This window comes from Plecotus auritus, assembly GCF_963455305.1.
Source record: "Plecotus auritus genome assembly, chromosome: X".
Taxonomy (NCBI): Eukaryota; Metazoa; Chordata; class Mammalia; order Chiroptera; family Vespertilionidae; genus Plecotus; species Plecotus auritus.
This window is the reverse complement of record NC_137784.1, coordinates 51,823,441-51,844,504: the sequence shown is the minus strand read 5'-3', so window position 1 is coordinate 51,844,504 and position 21,064 is coordinate 51,823,441. Positions and strand designations below refer to the sequence as shown.

The window sequence follows — 21,064 nt, the reverse complement described above, 5'->3', positions numbered from 1 at the left end:
TATTTGTGAGCCATCCAGTCTCTGACTTTGCTACTCAATTCTGCAGCTGAAATAGGAAAGCAGATATAGGCAGTATGTAAATGAAGGGGCATAGCAGTGTTCCAATAAAACTTTATTTACAAAAATGTGGAGGGCTGGATTTTGCCCACGGGTCACAGTTGTTAATGTTGATCCCAAAGTTTAATTTGTGTAAGACCCTGTAATATTTGATTGCATCTTTCCTTTGAAAAAAAAAAAGATTTAGTTGCAGGATGAAGAAAACTGCTTTTTTTGTTCTTTAACCACACATTTTGTTACTCTGCTTTGAATGTCAACTGGAGATGGGATGCAACTCTAAATAACCATACCAAATGGTATGAAGGTATTTCAGAACCTTCATCCATGTTTCCATATGGGCCTATTACTCATTCATGACTTCAAAATTTTCCTTACTTTCTAGTCTGCCAACTGCTAATGCACCTTTAGATGTGATTCCAAAGCACAGAACTTGTTTCTTTTCTGTTGAAACTGAGCTGATGTACCTGATTGGCAAGTGCTTATAAGCAATACTGTCCTGCAGTCTCTTTCTTTTTATATATACACTAGAGGTCTGGTGCATGAAAATTCATGCACTGGAGGGGGAGTCCCTCAGCCCAGCCTGCCCCCTCTCACAGCCCAGGAGCCCTCAGGGGCGGGAGGCGACCCGGTGATCAGGGGAAGGTGACACCCCCATCTCACTTCTGTTGCTGCCACTGCTGGCAGCGCAAGCCTCAGCCGGCCCTGGTTACCTGAGCCTTGGCTGGCCCTGGGTGGCTGGGAAGCCGCCATCTGAGGCTTGCCTGTGCCTCAGGCTGGCCCTGGGTGGCTGGGCAGCCACCATCTGAGGCTTGCCTGCGCCTCAGGCATCGGCTGGGCAGCTGCCATCCAAGGCTTGCCTGTGCCTCAGGCTGGCTGTGGGCGGCTGGAGAGCTGAGGGGACTGGGGGACTCTGGAGGCAGGCACGTAGCAAGGCTGGGCCCACCTGGGAGCGGGCCCGGCCTTGCTACGTGCCTGCTGCCCTGGCGGGGCTGAGGGGACTGGGTGCCGCCATCTTGTGGCTGTGGGCGCCACCATCTTTGAGGGTGTGACATTCAATTAGCATATTCACTCCTTATTGGCTGTTGGTGCCGCCATCTTTGCAATGGTGTGGGGGTCAATTAGCATATTCCATCTTTATTAGATAGGACTAGAGGCCTGGTGCACGAAATTCGTGCACGGCGGGGGGAAGGTGTCCCTCAGTCTGTCCTGCACCTTCTCCAATCCGGGACTCCTCCGGGGATGTCCGACTGCCTCTTGCAATCCGGAATTGCTGGCTCCTAACCACTCGCCTGCCTGCCTGCCTGATCACCCCCAACCCCTCTGCCTGCCTGCCTGATTGTCCCTAACCACCTCTGTCTGCCTGCCTGATCACCACTAACTGCTCCCCTACCAGCCTGATTGCCCCTAACTGCTCCCCTGCTGGTCTGATTGCCCCTAACCACCTCTGCCTCGCCCTGCACCCCGGACCTGGAAATCCCTCACTCTGGCCGACCACAGGCACCCAGGACCAGGGCCGGCTTCACCCGGGCCATCCGCAGCCGCAGGCTGTAGGCAGGCGGCTTTGCCTGGGCCACAGCTGCAGGTGCCCGGGACCACGGGGCGGGTGGCTTGTCCCTCTCCTGGGCCACAGGCTCAGGCGCAGCTGCTGTCACCCAGGACTGCAGGGCGGGCAGCTTGTCCCTCTCCGGGGCCGGAGCCCCAGCCACTGGCACCGGGATCGCGGGACGGGTGGCTTGTCCCTCTCCTAGGCCGCAGCCCCAGCCGCTGGTGCCTGTGATTGTGGGGTGTGTGGCTTGTCCCTCTCCTGGGCCAGGCTGCAGGTTCAGGCACAGCTGTAGACGCTGGTGCCTGGGACCACAGGGCGGGTGGCTTGTCCCTCTCTCAGGCCACAGGCATAGGCGCAGGTGCTGGCACCCGGGACCACAGGGTGGGCTGCTTGACCCTCTCCCGGGCCATAGGTGCAGACACAGCCACTGGCACTGGGGACCATGCGGCAGGTGGCTTGTCCCTCTCCCGGGACCATGGGGCAGACAGCTTCTCCCTGTCCCACACCGCAGGTGTAGGCGCAGCCGCTGGCGCCCGGGACTGCAGGGCATGCAGCTTGTCCCTCTCCCAGGCCTCAGGCGCAGCTGCTGGTGCCCAGAACCGCAGGGTGGGTGGCTTGTCCCTCTCCTGGGCCGCTGCCTGGCTGGTCCCCATTCCTCTCTCGTGATCTCATTTGTGCCTGGCTGGTCCTCATTCCTCTCTCGTGAGCTCATTTGTGCCTGGCTGGTCCCCATTCCTCTCTCCCGATTGTGAGTGTCTGAGCTGTTATGGTGTGATGACCATTTGAATATTAGCTCTTTATTATATAGGATTACTTTCCAAATACTGGACTTGAAAGTTCCTTTTTTAGACAATAAGCTCATTTAGGCCCTTTCTCTCCTGCTCAGAGGTGCCTACTGCAAAACTCAAGACAGAGGCAGTGAATGCCACTTTCATAACTTCCTAACATATAAGAGCAAGCCCTTCTTTTAGTTTATCTCCCCCTGTTTCCTTTTCATTGAGTGGCTGCTTGCAAAACTGCAGTCCTGTCACAGCCTTATTAGTTTTCCTATGGTATTCCTTATGGAATGGAAAGAAGGACATGTTTTTCCATTATGAATGGAGGGGAGGTGGAAGTAATTACTTGTATTTTCCTCAATTATAGTTGGAAATGACTTCTTGTCAGTTCTGTGAATTAGTTCCTATCATTAACTCGTGCTCTAGAAATCCAAATAATACAAATAAATGAGATAATGATAATATTGTTAAAAGCCACTGTGTATTGAATGTCTGCTGTGTGCCAGGTGCTGAATACTTTCCATCATGTGCCTCATTTACTCTCCCAGTAACACTGTGAGGTATGGTTAGTTGAATTTGAAGATGGATGAATTAGCCCTCTTTCTGACTATGGTACTCACCACTGTTACCTATTATTTCAGCCTATCAACTTCCATTTGTGTTGTGCTGCTCACTTTACAGATCACTTTCCCAAACACTGTTTTATATGATATTCATCCTTTCCCTGTCAGATAGTAGTGTAAGAGGAAAGAGTGCTACCTTTTGAGTCTCAAGAACTAGTTTTAAATCCTAACTCTGTGGCCTAGTAGTTTTCTATTTAATATTTATTTGTTTGTTTGTTTGTTTGTTTTAGTCCTCACCTGAGGATATATTTTTTTATTGATTTGAAATTGAGAGGAAGGAGAGAGAGAGAGAGAGAGAGAGAGAGAGAGAGAGAGAGAGAGAGAGACAGACAGACAGACATCAATGTGAGAGAGAAACATGGATCCTGACAGGGATTGAACCCACAGCATGAGTATGTGCCCTGACCAGGAATTGAACCCGCCACCTTTGGTGCATAAGACGATGCTCCAACTAACTGAGCCATGCTGACCAGGGTGGCATAGAAGCTTTTTGATTTTGAGTAAAGTACTTTTTGCTTGGTATCATTTTTCTTCTTAGAAAAATGGCAAGGATAATAATGTAGTAAACATTTATTGAGTGCTGTTTATTATGTACTAGAGATATAAAGATAAATAAAACATTGCCCACATTCTTGAGGATTTCTCAGTCAAGTAAGGAAATGATTCACGAAAACATAAAGCTTTAATATAATTGTGAAAACACATAATGGCAATGTATGTGATTTGGGAAGGATTTTAGAGGAAATCAAACTAAATTGCAGGTTGTAGAACAAGTAAGAGTTTAACCAGTCAAATAATATACATAGTCATTTTAGGTGGAGGAAACAGTATATGCAAAGTTATGGATTCATGAAAGAGCATGATACATGTATGAAATAAGAGTAGTTTTACACTGATGGGGGTGGTTACAGGGGAACCTGGAGTGGAGGGCAAGACCTAGGCCCCTGAGCTGTGATGCCACCAAATGTGAGGGAATTCAGAATTTAGGAGGGTGAGTACATAATGCAGTTGTTAATCACTCTCATCTTGAGCAACTAACAATGCTTGATATTCTAAGTGCTGGGGCAGGGAAGGCAGATTGAATGATGAATTTAGAGTTGAGTTTTCATAGTGCAGGAGCAGCAGAAGAATAGGCTTTTGGTGGTTGAGTGTGTCAATGAGAGAAAATAATTGGATTATCAGCTGTACCAGCCAGTTTAGATGGTATAGTGCTTAGGCATAGACCTGGCATTTGGGGAGTGTTTCTGAATTTGAGACAGTAAGGTGTGTAGTATTATTCCCATTTAATAGACGGTGGAGTTAAGATTCAGAGAGTCAAAATTATTTGCCCTGGATCATATAGCTAGTAAATGGCTTAACTGAGACAAGTCCCCAGGTTGTAAGCTTCCTAGTTTATTGCCATTTTCACTATACCAACATGGGTGACTTGGGATAAGCCATTTTACCTCTCTGAGCTTCCTCCAAAGATTATGAAGAAAGTTGGTTTATGAATACCTAGTGTAATATGTGGCACCTAGTAGGAGATTAATAAATGTTACTTCTCTTACTTATACCACATTGTGTCTGTTGAAATAATAGAGGGAAACTGAATAGTATAGGACTGGGGAATTTTAATCTGTGGAAAAGGTGGATTTCATTGGCCTTGTTAAGTGCCCATAAGACTAAGGTGGACCAAACCATTCTGCACATATGAAATACCAAATGCCACCTTAACTAATACACACATTAAATTCCGTACTCCTACCCTATCTTTGGAGTCATTGCTTTTGGAAACCCTGTCATCCTCAAGAGTCTAGAAGTGGGGAAGAGAAATGTTTGTCTGCCCCTCCTCCATTGGCCACTTTAATGAAAGGAGGGTTGCAGAAAGCCACTTAATCATAGCAATCTCCCTACCTAGACATCTAACAAAAAGTTTATTTTGGACACTTAATGTGATTCTGGGCAGCCTGTTTCTCCTTCACTCCCCTTACATGATGTGAAATGAGCTTCCTATTTAATCTAGTGCACTTGGAAAAGAGTTATGGCCCACCCTGAATATAATTTCCTTTTCATCTCAGCCATTTATTGATTTTTGGAGCAGGGAGAAACCATGTGCAATCTTGCTAAAACTACCATCTGAAGGGACAAAGGTTCTCAGTGAGGCTATACATTGCTCTTGCTGCCCTGACAGATGCCTTCCAAGTGACACGAAGGACACTGCAGAATGCAGAAGCTTTTGTGCATTTTTCCCCCAAATTGACTATTAATCCTTCTCTTCTATCAGGGGCCCTTGGACTTAACCCTGAAGTACTGCGTGAGAAGGAAGACGGAGTCTATTGACAAGAGGTTCTGTTTTGATATAGAAACTAATGAAAGGTAAGCTGTGCTGGTGTGAATTGACAATGTCCCATGTACCAGGTGCTGAGCCTGGGTGGATCTTTTCCTCTATCATCTCTTGTTGATGAAAATGAGCAAATCTATTCATGATATCATTGTCTTAGCTCTTCTGGCTACCCTTCACAGGGATCCCTGTTAGACCTGGCCCAGTGTTGGTTCTCTCTATGAAAGCTTCAGTCAGCTTTGCCTCACCTGCTCTAGGCAGAAAAAGTCATTCCTAGGATTTAATTTGCTATCATATATGCAAAAGGTCAGTGTTTGATGATGTTGCAAAAAGGACAATATAACAAAACTCACTCTTTTTAAAATCTCCTAATATCCTATATAATAAAAGGCTAATATGTAAATCAACTGAATGATGGAACGACCAGTCGCTATGACGCACACTGACCACCAGGGGGCAGATGCTCAATGCAGGAGCTGCCCCCTGGTGGTCAGTGTGCTCCCACAGGGGGAATGCCACTCAGCCAGAAGCCGGGCTCATGGCTGGTGAGCGCAGTGGCAGTGGTGGGAGCCTCTGCCACCTCCGCGGCAGCACTAAGAATATCCAACTGCCTGCTTAAGCCATCAGTTGAACATCCCCCAAGGGCTCCCAGACTGTGAGAGGGCACAGGCCGGGCTGAGGGATTCCCCCCACCCCGAGTGCATGAATTTTGTGCACCAGGCCTCTAGTAGCATATAAGAACAAGTGAATTGGAACACATTTTTTAAAAATATATGTTTTTATTGATTTTAGAGAGAGGAAGGGAGAGGGAGAGAGATAGAAACAACAATAATGAAAGAGATTAATCAATTGGCTGTCCCTGCACGTCCCCTCCTGGCATGTGCCCTGACCAGGAATCAAACCAGCAACCTCTCAGTGCATTTCTCAATGCTCAATCACTGAGCTATATTGACTGGGCTGGACAACATTTTAATAGGAGCTAGATGCTATGGAGGGTAATAGTACTGGGGAGTAATATTTTCTTCCACTTCGTGCAAACATCATACAGACGTTCCCTACTTTGCAGATATTTATGTCAAGTGGAAATAGTTTGATTATCAACTTTCTGATTTCAGACAAGGCTTACAAATTTTGGACTTCATTTTACTTGTTTCTCTTTGGTGCCCTCTTTTTTTTTTTTTTTTTTTTTTTCTGACCTGAGGACATTTTGTAAGAGGGGAATTGAACCTTTAAATTTTAAAATGAGAGCATTTGAAATTACTTTGGATAAACACATGTTATGTAGGTGGGAGGTTGATCCAAATTTCAGTGAATAAATAGGCTTCTATATTTTATTTCAGTCTGTTGCTTCTATGGAATAGGTACTGAATAATAGAATATAATTTAACGAAATGATCATATTACTAGAAAGGAACCTGAAGGTTCAATCATAATCCTATCTAATAAAGAGGGAATACGCTAATTGACCATCACTCCATCACAAAGATGGCTGCACCCACAGCTGAGGCCACGTTCCCATAAGGAGCCTTAACGAGCAATCAGCAGGGATCTGAGGCTACGTCCTCCCCCGCCCCCATGGGGCTTGACAGGGGAACTCAGGCTGTGTCCCCCACCTGGCAGGGCTTGACAGGGGAATCTCAGGCTGTGCCCCCCCACCCGGCAGGGCTTGACAGGGGACCTCAAGGTGCGTTTCCCATCCTGGTGCTGAGCTAGGGGACCTCAGGCTGCTCCACCTGCCCGAGCGCCAGGCCAGGTGACCTCAGGCCGCGCCCCCCACCAGGTGGGGCTTGACAGGGGACTTCAGGCCATGCCCCCCACCCCAGCACCAGGCCAGGGGACCTGAGGCTGCTCCCCTCTCCCGGTGCTGGGCCAGGGGACCTGAGGCTGCACCCCCCCCTGCCTGGCGGGGCTTGACGGGGGACCTTAGGCCATGCCCCCCACCCAGCGGGGCTTGACAGGGGATCTCAGGCCGTGTCCCTCACCTGGCGGGGCTTGACGGAGGACCTCAAGGCACACCCCCCACCTGCCCCCCCTTCCTGGCGCCGGGTCAGGGGACCTGAGGCTATGCCCCCTGCCTGGCAGGGCTTGACAAGGGTGGGACTGGTCAGGTCTGGATCTAGCCCAATGGGGGGGGGGGGCAGCCGGGTCTGGGTCTCACGTGATTTTGAGGTGCATGTGGGTGGGTGGGGACTTGACTCTGGGTCCCGTGGTGAGCCCCAGACTCTGACAGGAGGAAGGTTTTCATATACATTTTACTAATTTTCTTTCATCTCTGACACTTCTATTATAGAGAAAGGGAAAATAGCAATATTAAATTATTTCCTCTAATTAATCCCCTTTTAATGTGCACGAATTTCATGCACTGGGTCACTAGTTTATATAATAAAAGCCTAAGAGACCGTTATGGCAAAACGACCAGAACGACCGGTTGCTATGATGCACACTGAACACCAGGGGTCAGATATTCAATGCAGGAGCTTCCCCCCTGGTGGCCAGTGTGCTCCCCCAGCAGGAGCGCTGCTCAGCTAGAAGCCAGGCTCACAGCTGGTGAGCACAGCGGCAGTGGTGGGAGCCTCTCCCGCCTCTGTGGCAGTGCTAAAGAGCAGCGCACTGAGCTGTAAGGAGCAGCAAGCAGGCGGGCAGTGAGGAGCGAGGGGTCCTGGACTGCGAGAGGGTGTAGGCCGGACTGAGGGACCCCCCCCCCCCCAGTGCATGAATTTTGTGCACCAGGCCTCTAGTAATATCATATGAACAAAACTTTCAGTGACTGGATTCATAAAGATTAGTCTAAGTCTAAGAGATCAGGGCTTTTTTGGTCTGGGAATAAGTTACTACTGGTCAGTTTCCCCATTTTAAATTTCTGTTTGTGAACCTAGATAATTGTTTTGGGGTTAAAAATGGATAGTCCTAATCAAAGATGACTGTGATAGTAAACATAGTTGCTAGTAACCATGATTCTGTCACTCATGTTCCCCAAAGCTACCGGCCCAGTAGGAAGGGAAAAATTACTTTTTTTGCTATGGCTTTCCTATCATGCATCTTTACTGTTTCTGGCTTTGCAGCATGAAGGTGCTTAAAAGAAATAAAGATTTTCTGCCGTTAGTTTCATTCTAATTACCTTTTTAGCCTAAATTGGGAGCTAAGTATTTGCAGCTAATATTCCCATGGACGCAAAGCAGTTGCAAATAATTTGACTCTGAGGTTAGAAGCTGAGGACAATTCATATACTAGTATATGCATCTTGCACCTAGTGCTATGTATGACTAATGGTAGATAATAAATTTGGTGTTCATTTTTTAATCTATTTTTTTCCTACCCTGGAATTTTGAGGATTTCTGAGACTAGAATCCAGGAGTTAAAGTTTCAATGTGTCTGTGATTTTTGTTACCACATATTGAGCACTTTAAAAAACGTTCTCTTATTTAATCTCAAATCAAATAGCGGCAAGGCTGAGCTCACACCCTGGTCTGTAGGTCTCCAAAGCCTATATTCTTTTTAACTTTATTTCATTGTGTATTGTAAGCAAAATACCTGTGCTGTGAAATAGAGGGTCAGTGATAACATTGAACAGGTGCTGAGGTTACTCTGCACATGTGGAGTTTTCTGAGGGATGTGATGTCTGCTTTCCTGGCTAGTCATTCTGCTCTAAGTAACAAAGTTGGACTACCCAGAAGGCAGCAGACACCCTGAAGTACATTTCAGGAATATAGGATAGCTTTTTATTAGTGTTTCTACCAATATTTGAAGCCACAGGCTCATAGCCCATCAGAGCTTGAATGGCAATGATAATAAATAACAATAACAACTGCAGCAGCAGCAGCAACACAAATGCTGACATTTGCTGAATACCTCCTATGTGCCAAGCACTGTTCTCAGCCCTTTAAGTGATAATGTCCTTTAGTCCTGACCACAGTCACATGAGGTAGGGGGTATTATAATCCTAATTTTACAAAGGAAGACAAGGAGACAGAGAGAAAGTAAACAAGTCAGATTACATAACTGGAGAATGGTAGAGCCAGGATCTAAATCCAGGCATTCTACTTTCCAAGCTCGCACTCTTAATTACTACACTCTTCTGCAAATATGCTGTGTATGCCTTTTTGTTCCAGATGGGTCACTGAGACCTCAGGGAGGGCAAAGGATTTATCTTAGGTCAGAATAGAAGACCCTGGACTAGATGTCAGTACTTTGTCATTCTGTTCATAAACAGTATTGTTCTTTGAATTTGACTTTCTGTAGCACTTACAAAATCTATAAATGCTTCCTGAATAGTACTTGTTTATTCAGCTTCTCTGTAAGGTGAAGCAAGGACACATACTGGCTTTTTTATTTCCCAGTTAGGGAAGCTCAGTTTCAGAATGGTTTTAATATCATATCTGGTCCTCAGTTTCTGCTTTTCTGTCTGTTGCCCATTTGCTTGTTTTTTCTTCTTTCTGGCTGCAGGATTCAGCTACATAGCTGCTTTTATAAAGATTTCTAGACTTTCTAGCCCCATAAGATATATCCAAAAGATTGGGTGTTTCTAAGAGAAAGGTAGACATGAAAGAATTCACTATCCAAAGCCAAGTCTTGGTTTTCAATTGATTCTTGCTTAAAGATGATTTAAGAGTGTTCTTTTTTAAGGAGTACTTTAATGAAGTAAGAGATGGAAGGGCAAGTAGAACAGGAATCCCATGATATCAGGACTAGAAAGCACCTCCCAACTTGTGTGTTTCAACACCCTTATGGATAATAAAAGAGGCCCACAGAGCCCCAGTGACTTTTTCCAGGTCTCTTATCATTGTTCTTATCATTTCATGACTTGAGAGAGGTCTCATCTTATACAAGTAGTGAGAAGAGCAATTTTCTCATAATGGCACAGTGAGGTAAAGAATGCAAGGAGACTTTATGCTTGCAATAATATGGTCAGTCCCAAATTTCCAATTTGTTTTGTTTTTTGAAGTTTGAAAAAGACAATACACAGTATAACAACTTGGGATATCTCTGGGTATAGGTAGCCTGCTAGTAAGTAAAATAAAATTGGTATTGAGGCCCTCTGCCATGATGAAGAGGCCTTATAGTGTACTGGTTTTTTAAAAATATATATATTTTATTGATTTTTTACAGAGAGGAAGGGAGAGAGATAGAGAGTTAGAAACATCGATGAGAGAGAAACATCAATCAGCTGCCTCCTGCACACCCCCTACTGGGGATGTGCCTGCAACCAAGATACATGCCCTTGACTGGAATCGAACCCAGGACCCCTCAGTCTGCAGGCCGGCGCTCCATCCACTGAGCCAAACTGGTTAGGGCTAGTGTAGTGGTTAAGGAAGACATGACTGCTAGGCCAGAATTACTAAATTCAAATTCTGGTCTACCATACTTACCCAATATGTTAATTTAGGTAACCTCTGTATTCCTCAGTTACTGCTTCTGTAAAATAGGATTTAGAAAAAAAAACAAAAAACCCTCTGTGGTACCTGCTTTATGGACTTCCTGGGTAGATTAAATAAATTAATACCTATAAAGTACTTAGAACAGAAACTGATACCTAGTGAGCATTTAGTAACTCTTAGTTTTTAGTAGTCATAAGATTGCTTAAGTTAGCCACTGTGCATGCTGTGCCAATTGGAAATTCTCCTGGGCATCCTAGGTGGTGGAAATAGCAAAGCCACTTTCCTGAAGATGAATGTACCCTTGATGAACATGCTCACCCCTATAGCTCAGACCAAATGGCTGGCTTCTGAGAGAGGCAGGGAGAGTCTCAGTTTGGCTCAAGCAGTGTAGGGCCAATTTAAGTGTATACTAGTATTATGGTGAGGTGTCCTGGCATCTGCCCTCCTATTTTCTTGCCCAACCCTAGCCAAGATATCCCCTCCCTCAGGGTTCCCAAAGTTACTGTTCTCTAAATATTCTGTTGTTTTCTGAGTAAAACAGACTTTGAAAAATTTGAGTTCTGTATGCCTGTGCCTACTCAGTGTGACATTTCCCGGGGCTAAGGGGGACCTTAGATCACAAGACTCCATTCTCTCAGATGAGTTTTTTGCTTTCAACTTCTCATTTTTCTTTCCTTAGGCCAGGAACCATCACTCTACAGGCCCTTTCAGAAGCTAATAGAAGGCTATGGATGGAGGCCATGGATGGGAAAGAGCCTGTAAGTTACTTCAGACACTGGGGATACCTCTGCAGCATAGCCCAGCGTATGATTGCCCTCTAGTGGTACAAGTGGGTCTAGGACAGTTAAAGGGTAATAATAGATCCATCTGACTTCAAATTTTTTAGAGCCAGAAGGAATTTTGTTGATTTACCATCTCTTGTTTAACAAGTAAGGCAAGTTAACAACAAATTGTTATCCCCCCCTCTCTCTCCTTCTTCCCCGCCCCATCTAAAACCCATAAATTAAAAAACAACAGTAAGGTGAGGAACTTCTCCAGTACCACCCTCACAGAAGACATCAAAGCTGGGCCTAGAATCCTGGGCCCATAGATTCTTGCTCCAGTTTTACATTATGCAGCTGTGGCTATAAGATCTTCATAAAGAAAACTAAGCCTTTTTCATTTTATATAATTAATATATGTTCATATAGAAAGACTGAAAATAATTGGCATGGCTGTGAACAAGCATTTATTAAGATTTTATTCAAAATTGTTTTTGCTGCCCCTTCTTACTCTCAGAAATCAGTTTATTATCTTTAAGGGCACATCTAGTGGAGGAGATGGCATTGCCATCCTCTGTGCCAAGATGTATCACTCTATTTAGAAACTTCTTGCACAGGAGGACAGAGTCTTTAAAAGGGTTAGTGATTAATCTATAAAGACCAATATGAACAGTAAGAAATTATTGAAAAGCATTTTCTCTTTTCAGTATCTTTCCAGTAGGTTTCTTCTGGTGACATATGAAATAATATCAGCTTCATAATGTTGGAATATGAAAGGCTTAGATTTGGATCATGGTTCTGCCAGTCAGTGGTTGTGTAAACTTGAGCAAGTGATTTCATCTCTCTGAGACTCAGTTTTCTTCTCTTTAGTAAAATGGCTTTAATAATCTCTTTTCTACCTATCTCACAGGGTTGCTTTAAAAATCAAATGAAAGTCAGTCTGTCAACCATAATGTGATATTTTAGTGTTAGGTGCTTTTAACTAGTCTGAAGTATGGGTGCAAAGCTACTGAGATTCAACAGTATTTGGATATAGTATAAGCTCCTTGCTTTATTCACCTTACTAGGAGGGGAAATATATTCCAGGGTTTTCTTTCACTGTCTTCAGTGCCCTGAAATCTAAACAGGAATGCACAGATTGCAAATTGCATTTATTGCAACCAAGAAGATAGCTATAAATGTGAAGTGATATTGTGAGGAGTGCCATCTAGAAAGTAGTCCAGGACCTGTCCTCTCTGCTTCCCCTCCAAGCAATCTGGAGCTTAACTATTACATGTCTTTGGCGTTTCTCTAGGAGGATGCTAGGAGGCTTAGCAAGGCATTTTCCTCTTGAATCTCATGAAATTGTTCTCTCTTTAGGTTTTAAAGATCGAAGGATACGGAAGGGTTTTTGTGGAGAATAATGCTAGAACATGGGCCCACTGAATGTGGACCTTTACCAGATTGATTATGGCAGACGTAATACAAATATATTGTTTGTCAAAGTGGCAGCAAGGGCCAGCATGGAAACCTCTCTCATTCAAATACTCATGGGTATATACACATATGCAAAAATGTTTCTTTTAAAAGAAAAGATTGTTACAGCACTCTAACAGATGACATATAGAGAACTTATTTCCTGTATCCTAACATTGCTAATGTCGTTGCTGCTTTACTTGACATACCAATCTATTAATCTTACATATGTTTTGCACGCTTTGCTTAAAGCAGGGGTGGGTAACCTTTTTCCTATCAAGGGCCATTTGGATATTTATAACATCACTAGAGGCCCAGTGCACAAATTCATGCACGGATCAGGCCTGTCGGAAGGAGGAGATGGCAGGAGATTGGCGGGCGGGCCCTGACCCCGATTGGGGTGGGGGGCCAATTGGGGGTGGGGCCGGGCAGGGGGAGGGGCTGCAGGAGGTTGGCCGGCTGGCCCCACACCCTTCTGGGGTTTGGGGGTGATCAGGGATGGGGCCAGCTGGGGGGAGAGGCTGTGGGCCGATTGGGGTGGTGGGGGCCCATCGGGGGTGGGGCTGGCCAGGGGGAAGGGCCGTGGGGATGTTGGCTGGCTGACCCACCTTCAGTTGGGATTGGAGAGTCCTATCAGGGGTGGGGCCGGCTGTGGGGAGGGGCCATGGGAGGTTGGCCGGCCAGCCCCACACCCCAGTCAGGCCGGTTTGTTGGCCACAGTGGGCGTCATAGTGACCGGTTGTTCCAGTCATTACGGCATTCCATTTGCTGGCTTTTTATATATATACTAGAGGCCCAGTGCATGAAATTCATGCATGGGGGGGTGTGTCTTTCAGACCAGACTGCACCCTCTCCTATATGGCTCCCAACTGCTCACCTGCCTGCCTTCCTGATTGCCCCTAACCGCTTCTGCCTGCCAGCCTGATCACACCCTAACCACTCCTCTGCCAGCCTGATTGGTGCCTAACTGCTCCCCTGCCAGCCTGTTTTCCCCTAACTGCCTTCCCCTGCAGGCCTGGGTCACCCCCCAACTGCCCTTCCCTGCAGGCCCGGTCACCTCCAACTTCCCTCCTCTGCCGTCCTGGTCACCCCTAACTGCCCTCCCCTGCAGGCTTGATCACCCCCAACTGCCGTCCCTTGCAGGCCTGGTCCCTCCCAACTGCCCTCCCCTGCTGGCCTGATTGCCCACAACTGCCCTTCCTTGCAGGCCTGGTCCCTCCCAACTGCCCTCCCCTGCTGGCCTGATTGCCCACAACTGCCCTCCCTTGCAGGCCTGGTTCTTCCCAACTGCCCTCCCCTGCTGGCCATCTTGTGCTGGCCATCTTGTGTCCACATGGGGGCAGGATCTTTGACCACATGGGGGCAGCCATCTTGTGTGTTGGAGTGATGGTCAATTTGCATATTACTCTTTTATTAGATAGGATTGAGGTCTGGTGCACAGGTGGGGCCCAGCTGGTTTGCCCTGAAGGGTGTCCCGGATCAGGGTGTGGGTTCCCTTGGGGCGTGGGGTGGCCTGGGCGAGGGGCCTGTGGTGGTTTGCAGGCCGGCCACGTCCCCTGGCGACCCAAGCGGAGGCCCTGGTATCTGGGATTTATTTATCTTCTACAATTAAAACTTTGTAGCCTTGAGTGGAGCCAAGCCTGCTGCTTGCTCCATGGCTGCAGCCATTTTTGTTGGGGTTTATTTATCTTCTATAATTGAAACTTTGTAGCCTTGATTGGAGGAGGCCAATGCAGGCCAGGGCTGCGGGAGCTTGGCTTCCTCCATCGCCAGGGGCAACTCAAGCCTCCTGCTCTCTCCAGCTCTGTGGCTGCCGCCATTTTGGTTGGGATTTATTTATCTTTTATAATTGAAACTTTTTAGCCTTAAATGGAGGCCTGGGCCTGCCAGGGTGTGCGAAAAGCTTGGCTTCCTCCATTGCCGGGGAAACCCAAGCCTCCTGCTCTCTCTGTGGCCACAGCCATCTTGGTTGGGTTAATTTGCATACTCACTCCTGATTGGCTGGTGGGCCTGGCTTGTGGGTGTAGCGGAGTGATGGTTAATATGCATCTTATTCTTTTATTAGATAGGATAGATTTGCAGGGCATACAAAATTGTCAACTTAAAAGTTAGCCTGTTATATTTGGCCAAACATTTAATTAACTCACCCCTAATGTCTTGGCAGGGCCAGACTGAATAATTTTATGGGCCTTATATGGCTGGTAGGCTTGAAGGAACATCTCTAATTTTGCTCATTTTAGATATGTGAATTTGAAGTCTAGAAAATGAAAAGGACATGCCCTAGATTTCATAATGAGGTAGAGACAGAACCAATGCTAGACTTGAAGAGTCAAAAATCTCTTCTTTGGTCTTTTCATAGCTATTAAAATGTATAGTTCAAGATGACGCAGAAAAATCTTGTCAGTTCATGGATCTCTTTCAGTTGGACACTTGTCTTTCCACTGAGAAACACCTATTAACCAGTCTTGGGGGAAAGGAAGGTTGGTATTGGGAATGTTTACATTTTACCATCACATGCCCATTACCCAGGTATGCATGAAAAATCCACATCCTTTGTCTTATGGTCTCTTGCTCCATTGGAAAAACCCTCCAAGTTTTACCTAAATAAATGTCTAAGAGGGTCATAACTTTAGTTGCAGTGAGCAGTGTGAAATCCAATGTAATCTTCACGGATTATTTCAGCTGTTTCCTAAAGATCTAGACAAAGATGATTCTGTTTAGCTCACTTTTCCTTCTTGTTAGAGTTGTTAATGGTTTTTTACTTAATTTTATTAGCCATATTTACCTATAATGATTCACTACAGCTATGGCTCTTTCTGTTTCTCTTCTTTTGTAGATTTACCACAGCCCCATAACAAAACAGGAAGAAAGTGAGTCAAATTGCTGATCTAGTGATGTTATAAACTGCCAGCTGCCTTATTCATAGTAAATGCTGTTGTCAATGATATGTAATATTGATGCAAGTGTGTTTATGGATGCCACTGTGTGGAATGAAATTAATACCTATTTTGAAAAAAAATGTGTCCCTTGAGTAAGTCACTTTATCTTAGCTTATAGTGGGAATAGCAGTAGTGATATAAAGAAACACATTATATCCTTCTTGTTCTAGACACATATAGAAATTGTGTGCATTTCCAGTCTAACATTTCACATTAGTTGTTGTTCATGCCTAAAGCAGACATAATGCAGAGGGCTAACTAAAAGCATTTTGTGTTATAAAGAGTAAAAACTCTTAACTCCCCACCCATGCAAAGGACCTTTCCAGTTAAGGTGTTTGGATATGACCAATCAAACCCCTAGTTCTCTCTCTGCAGTATCTTAGCAAGATAACTGAATGTTTGGTAGGTGAAGCTTGTATACATCAACATCTAACTCTGTTTTCCTTTGCTTGAAACAGTGGAGCTGAATGAAGTGGGCTTCAAGTTTGTTAGAAAGTGCATCAATGTCATTGAGACAAAAGGTAAGGTAATGAACCATAAGCTTGGCAGTGTTTGAATATAGCCAATGTGAATTTATCCTGGGGCAATTTCTCGAAAGTAGCAATGATGTAATCAATTGTTCAGGACCCATTTCTGGAATAAACACTGTTTATAAACACTGAACACTAACATAATTTGTATAATTTCAGTGATTTCCAAACCGGTGGTACACAAGTATATTTGGATAATTTGTGGTTTCCTGCTTTTTTAAGAGAAAGAGCTTTAAATGGCTTTTAAAGTATTCCTAAATACTACCTGGCACTCCTCAAGTAGTATTGTGATTATAGCCCTAAATAAACAAGAGTTCAGTTTGAGCCAGAATAGATATTGGTTTAAAAATTGATGGATGCAAAACCAAATTCAGACAAATGTGGAATAAACATTTTTCCAGGTTGATGATATTCTCAAGTTTCTCTCTGATAATATTTAGAAACTAGAGGCCCGGGGCATGAAATTCATGTTCTCCGGGAGGGGGGGTCCCTCAGCCTGGCCTGTGCCCTCTCACAATCCACAATCCAGGAGCCCCATGATCGATGGCCCCAAAGAGGTAGGCCCTGCCCACCTGGCTTGGGCTCCATGATGTATCGCCTCCGCAGAGGGAGGCCCCGCCCACCTGCCTCAGCCCGCTGGTCAGTGGCTTGGGCCTCCCTTTTTGGGGCGATTGTGGAGCCCCCCAATTGATTGATCACCCCACCAGCCAGTGGCCTAGGCCTCCCTCTACAGGGCGATCATGGGGCAATGGCCGGGCCCCTGACCAATGAATGGCATTGCACCCGCTCTGGCACCAGTGGGTGTCATAGCGTGGTCAACTGGAAGGTCATCTGGATGGTCGTTCTGCTGTTTGGTCATTCAGTCGATTTGCATGTTATGCTTTTATTATTATAGATGGGTCAGTGTACTGTATGACCAGTCTATTTTTTTTCTTTGAAATGTTGCTTGAGTCCTCTCCATGTACAAAATGGCCTTTTATTTTTCATCTGCCATACTCCAACCCACTCTTCCTTTCTACCACTGCTCAGGAATATCTTGAAGGTTGATATTGCTTTTTTTTTTTTTTTTTCAATTAGATCCTAGTTCCTTTCCAAGATGGTAGCACCATTCACAGTCTTCTGCTGCTACCCACCTAAGCATATTATTCCTTTTACTATAGTGTGTGTTCACTTCTGTTCAGATTAATGAGGATTTGGTACAATCAAAATTAAAGTATGAAGAGAATAATTTGTAGAGATACTTCAGGATTGTTCCCTTATTGGAGGGGAGGGCTGGAGAGCTTGGAGAGAATAGGGTAACCCTTTCCTGTTTGAACTGACTCCAGTGTGTAAGTACCTACTTTTTTTACCCTGAGGTAAATGAAAGCTCTAGCTGTATAAACAAATCTGACCAGATTTTCTTTTCTAGGGATCAAGACAGAGGGATTGTACCGAACCGTGGGCAGCAATATTCAAGTTCAGAAGCTGCTGAATGCCTTTTTTGGTAACAATTTTAATTTCATAATTCTTATTTATTGTTTATGTATTAGGAAGTGTGACTGTAAGAAAAAGGAGACATTACTAAAGAAGGTTGTAGAATTATAAAAATAAGTAGATATTTCCAAAGGTAAAATATACACATATTTGTCTACATTGGGTCAGAGACAATCTTGCCTTGGAAGAAATGACTGGCATCTCTCCTTCCTCATATCTTATTTACTCCTCAAACCCTTTGCAATTTGGCTTCTTCCTCAACCTCTCCACTGGAACTACTCCGACCAGGCTTAAAAGGTATTGGATTCCATTCTCTTCTCTTTTTTGTGTGTATCTATTACAGGTTTTTGGTTTTTGGTTACCATGAGATACATATATAACAACCTATGTATATAGAAGTTTATTTTAAGTTGATTGTTGCTTATGTCTGACCACATTCTGAAAGTATCAATTTTTTTTACTCCTGTACCATGTTTCATGTTTTTTTATGTCATATTTTGCATCTTTTTGTGTATCTTTTAAGTAATTATTGTAGATATAGGTAATTTTTATTACTTTTCTCTTTTACTCTTTTTTTTTAAAATATATTTTATTGATATTTTACAGAGAGGAAGGGAGAGGGATAGAGAGTTAGAAACATCAATGAGAGAGAAACATCGATCAGCTGCCTCCTGCACACCTCCCACTGGGGATGTGCCCGCAACCAAGGTACATGCCCTTGACCGGAATCGAACCTGGGACCTTTCAGTCCGCAGGCCGACGCTCCATCCACTGAGCCAAACCGGTTTTGGCTATATTAGCTTTATAAGTCATTAATTAACTACCTTTAATGTATTTTGGCCTTTACCAGTGGTGATTTTCTCTTTTATGAATTTTCTCATTTATAGTTTTGGCCTTTTCTTTTCTGCTTAAAGAATTCCCTTTAACATTTCTTATAATGTCAGTTTAGTGTTGCAGAATGCTTCTAGCTTTTGCTTACCTGTCTTTCAATTAATTCTGAATGGTAGCCTTGCCAGATATAGTAGCCTTGGATGGAAATTTTTCCCCCCTTTCGTCACTTAGAATATATTGTACTATCCTCTGTGACCTGCAAAGTTTCTACTGAAAAAAATCAGTTTTTACTCTTATAGGAGCTACTTTGTACGTTACTGGTTGTTTTTCTCTTGCTCTTTTTAAGATCTTCTCTATAAAACTTTTTAACAAACTGTTTTATTGAATTTATTGGAATGACATTGGTTAAAAAATTATAGAGGTTTCTGGGGTACAGTTCTATAATACATCATCTGTGTGTTGTATGATGTGTTCACCATCCCAAGTCAAGTCTTCTTACATCACCATTTATCTCCCCTTACCCTCTGCTACCTCCCCCATATCCTTTCCCTCTGGTAATCACTACACAGTAAACATTTGATTTTGAGGACCTCAGTTTAATGGACTTTGGATTTAAGGCAAAATTTCTGGTCTGTATGCCATATGTAAAAATTAACAACCTGTTAATTTTAAAATGCTTTTGAATAAGATTTGCTTATAATTAAATTAACATGTAATTCTTTGTTATTAATTCACTGTTATTTTTGACAAATTTTAGTGAATAGGCAATATATCTAACATATTTTCTCTAAGAAAAAAACCTAGTAATTTCGCTGACATAAATATTTCATATCTACAACAATAGTCTACATATTTAAATCCAAGTCACCGCTCATAAACAATGTTTGGGGAATGTTTAGCACGTGATCATGCCGCATCTTGAGGTAGCTGGTTCTGTTGTCGCATGCCTACGATGTTCCCATGTGCACTAAGCCATGCCCCAGCCCTGTGCATTTGTTTATTTGGGTGACTGGTGAATGCATGCATTTACTATACCTATTCAGTATAAACTTAAAATTACAGTAATACAACTAGAAAACTTTTCTGTGAAATTAAAATTTTTGTATATACACTTAATTTTAATTACACAAATGTTTCTACATAAGTAAAAACAGGTAAACTAATTTGTCATTTTTTAACATATGCATTTGGAAAACCTACTTCATATAACAGACTTTCAGCTTCAACTGACACCTCCTTGCCCAAATTAATCCATTATATCAATGTTTTACTGTACTGTTGTTGTTTTCTCTTAATTCCTTCACCTTTTCACCCAGCCCTGTATCACCTATTCCCTGTGACAGCTGTCAGTCTGTTTTTTGTATCTGTGAGACTGTTTCTACTTTGTTTGTTAGTTAATTTTGTTCATTAGATTCCACATATAAGTGAGATCATATGGTATTTGTCTTTCTCTGACTGGCTTATTTCACTCAGCATAATACTCTCCAGGCCCATCCATGCTGTCACAAAGAATAAGATTTCCTTCTTTTTTATGGCTGTGTAGTATTCCATTGTGTAAATGTACCACAGGTTTTTTATCCTCTCACCTACTTATGGACACTTGGAATATTTTTAACTTTTGACATTTAAATTATGATGTGTTTTTTAGTGGGTCTTTTTTGGTTCATTTTGTTTGGGAATTTCTGTGCTTCCTCAACTTGGATGTCTCTTTCACAGATTAGGGAAGTTTTCATCTTTTATGTTTTCCCTCTAAATATGTTTTTATTTATTTTAGAGAATGAGGAAGGGAGTGGGAGAGAGAAACATTGATGAAAGAGAAACATCAATCAGCTGCCCCCTGCATGCATCCTACTGAGGATCGAGCCTATAACCCAGGCATGTGCCCTGACCGGAAATCGAACCAGTGACCTCTTGGTACATGGAATAATGCTCAACCAACTGAGCCACACCAGGCAGGGCAACTTTTATTTCTTCAAACATGTTTTCTGTCCCTTTCTCTCTTCCTTCTGGGATCCTTATAATATGAATGTTAGTGCATTTGATGTCCCAGATGTGCCTTAAACTAACCCCATTTTTTAAATTATTTTTTTTCTGTTTGCTGTTATGATTGGGTGATTTCCACTGCTGTACTCTGCCTTCTAGATCACTGAATATTCTTTTTTGCATCATCCAATCTGCTGTTGATTCACACTAGTGTAATTTTCATCTCAGTTGTTGTATTCTTCAGTCTCATTTGATCCTTTTCTATATTTCCTATCTTTTTGTTGAAGTTCTTACTGTGTTCTTCCTTGTTGAATTTGGTGAACACCTTTATAATCATGACTTTGAACTCTTTATCTGGTAGATTGAATATCTCTATTTTGTTTAGTTATTTTTCT

The 21,064-nt window shown here is 43.7% G+C and overlaps 1 protein-coding gene across 5 annotated transcripts in view; it reads left to right on the top strand.

Moving 5' to 3' along the window:
* OPHN1 (oligophrenin 1) overlaps nt 1-21,064 on the top strand; it is a 691,171-nt gene that overhangs the window by 373,884 nt on the left and 296,223 nt on the right. For all 5 annotated transcript variants that reach the window (XM_080653524.1, XM_080653523.1, XM_080653526.1 and 2 more), the window contains exons 11-15: nt 5,266-5,357; nt 11,377-11,455; nt 15,750-15,783; nt 16,311-16,373; nt 17,791-17,865. In XM_080653524.1, coding sequence (XP_080509650.1) covers nt 5,266-5,357; nt 11,377-11,455; nt 15,750-15,783; nt 16,311-16,373; nt 17,791-17,865 — 343 coding nt within the window. The remainder of the gene's footprint in view (nt 1-5,265; nt 5,358-11,376; nt 11,456-15,749; nt 15,784-16,310; nt 16,374-17,790; nt 17,866-21,064) is intronic.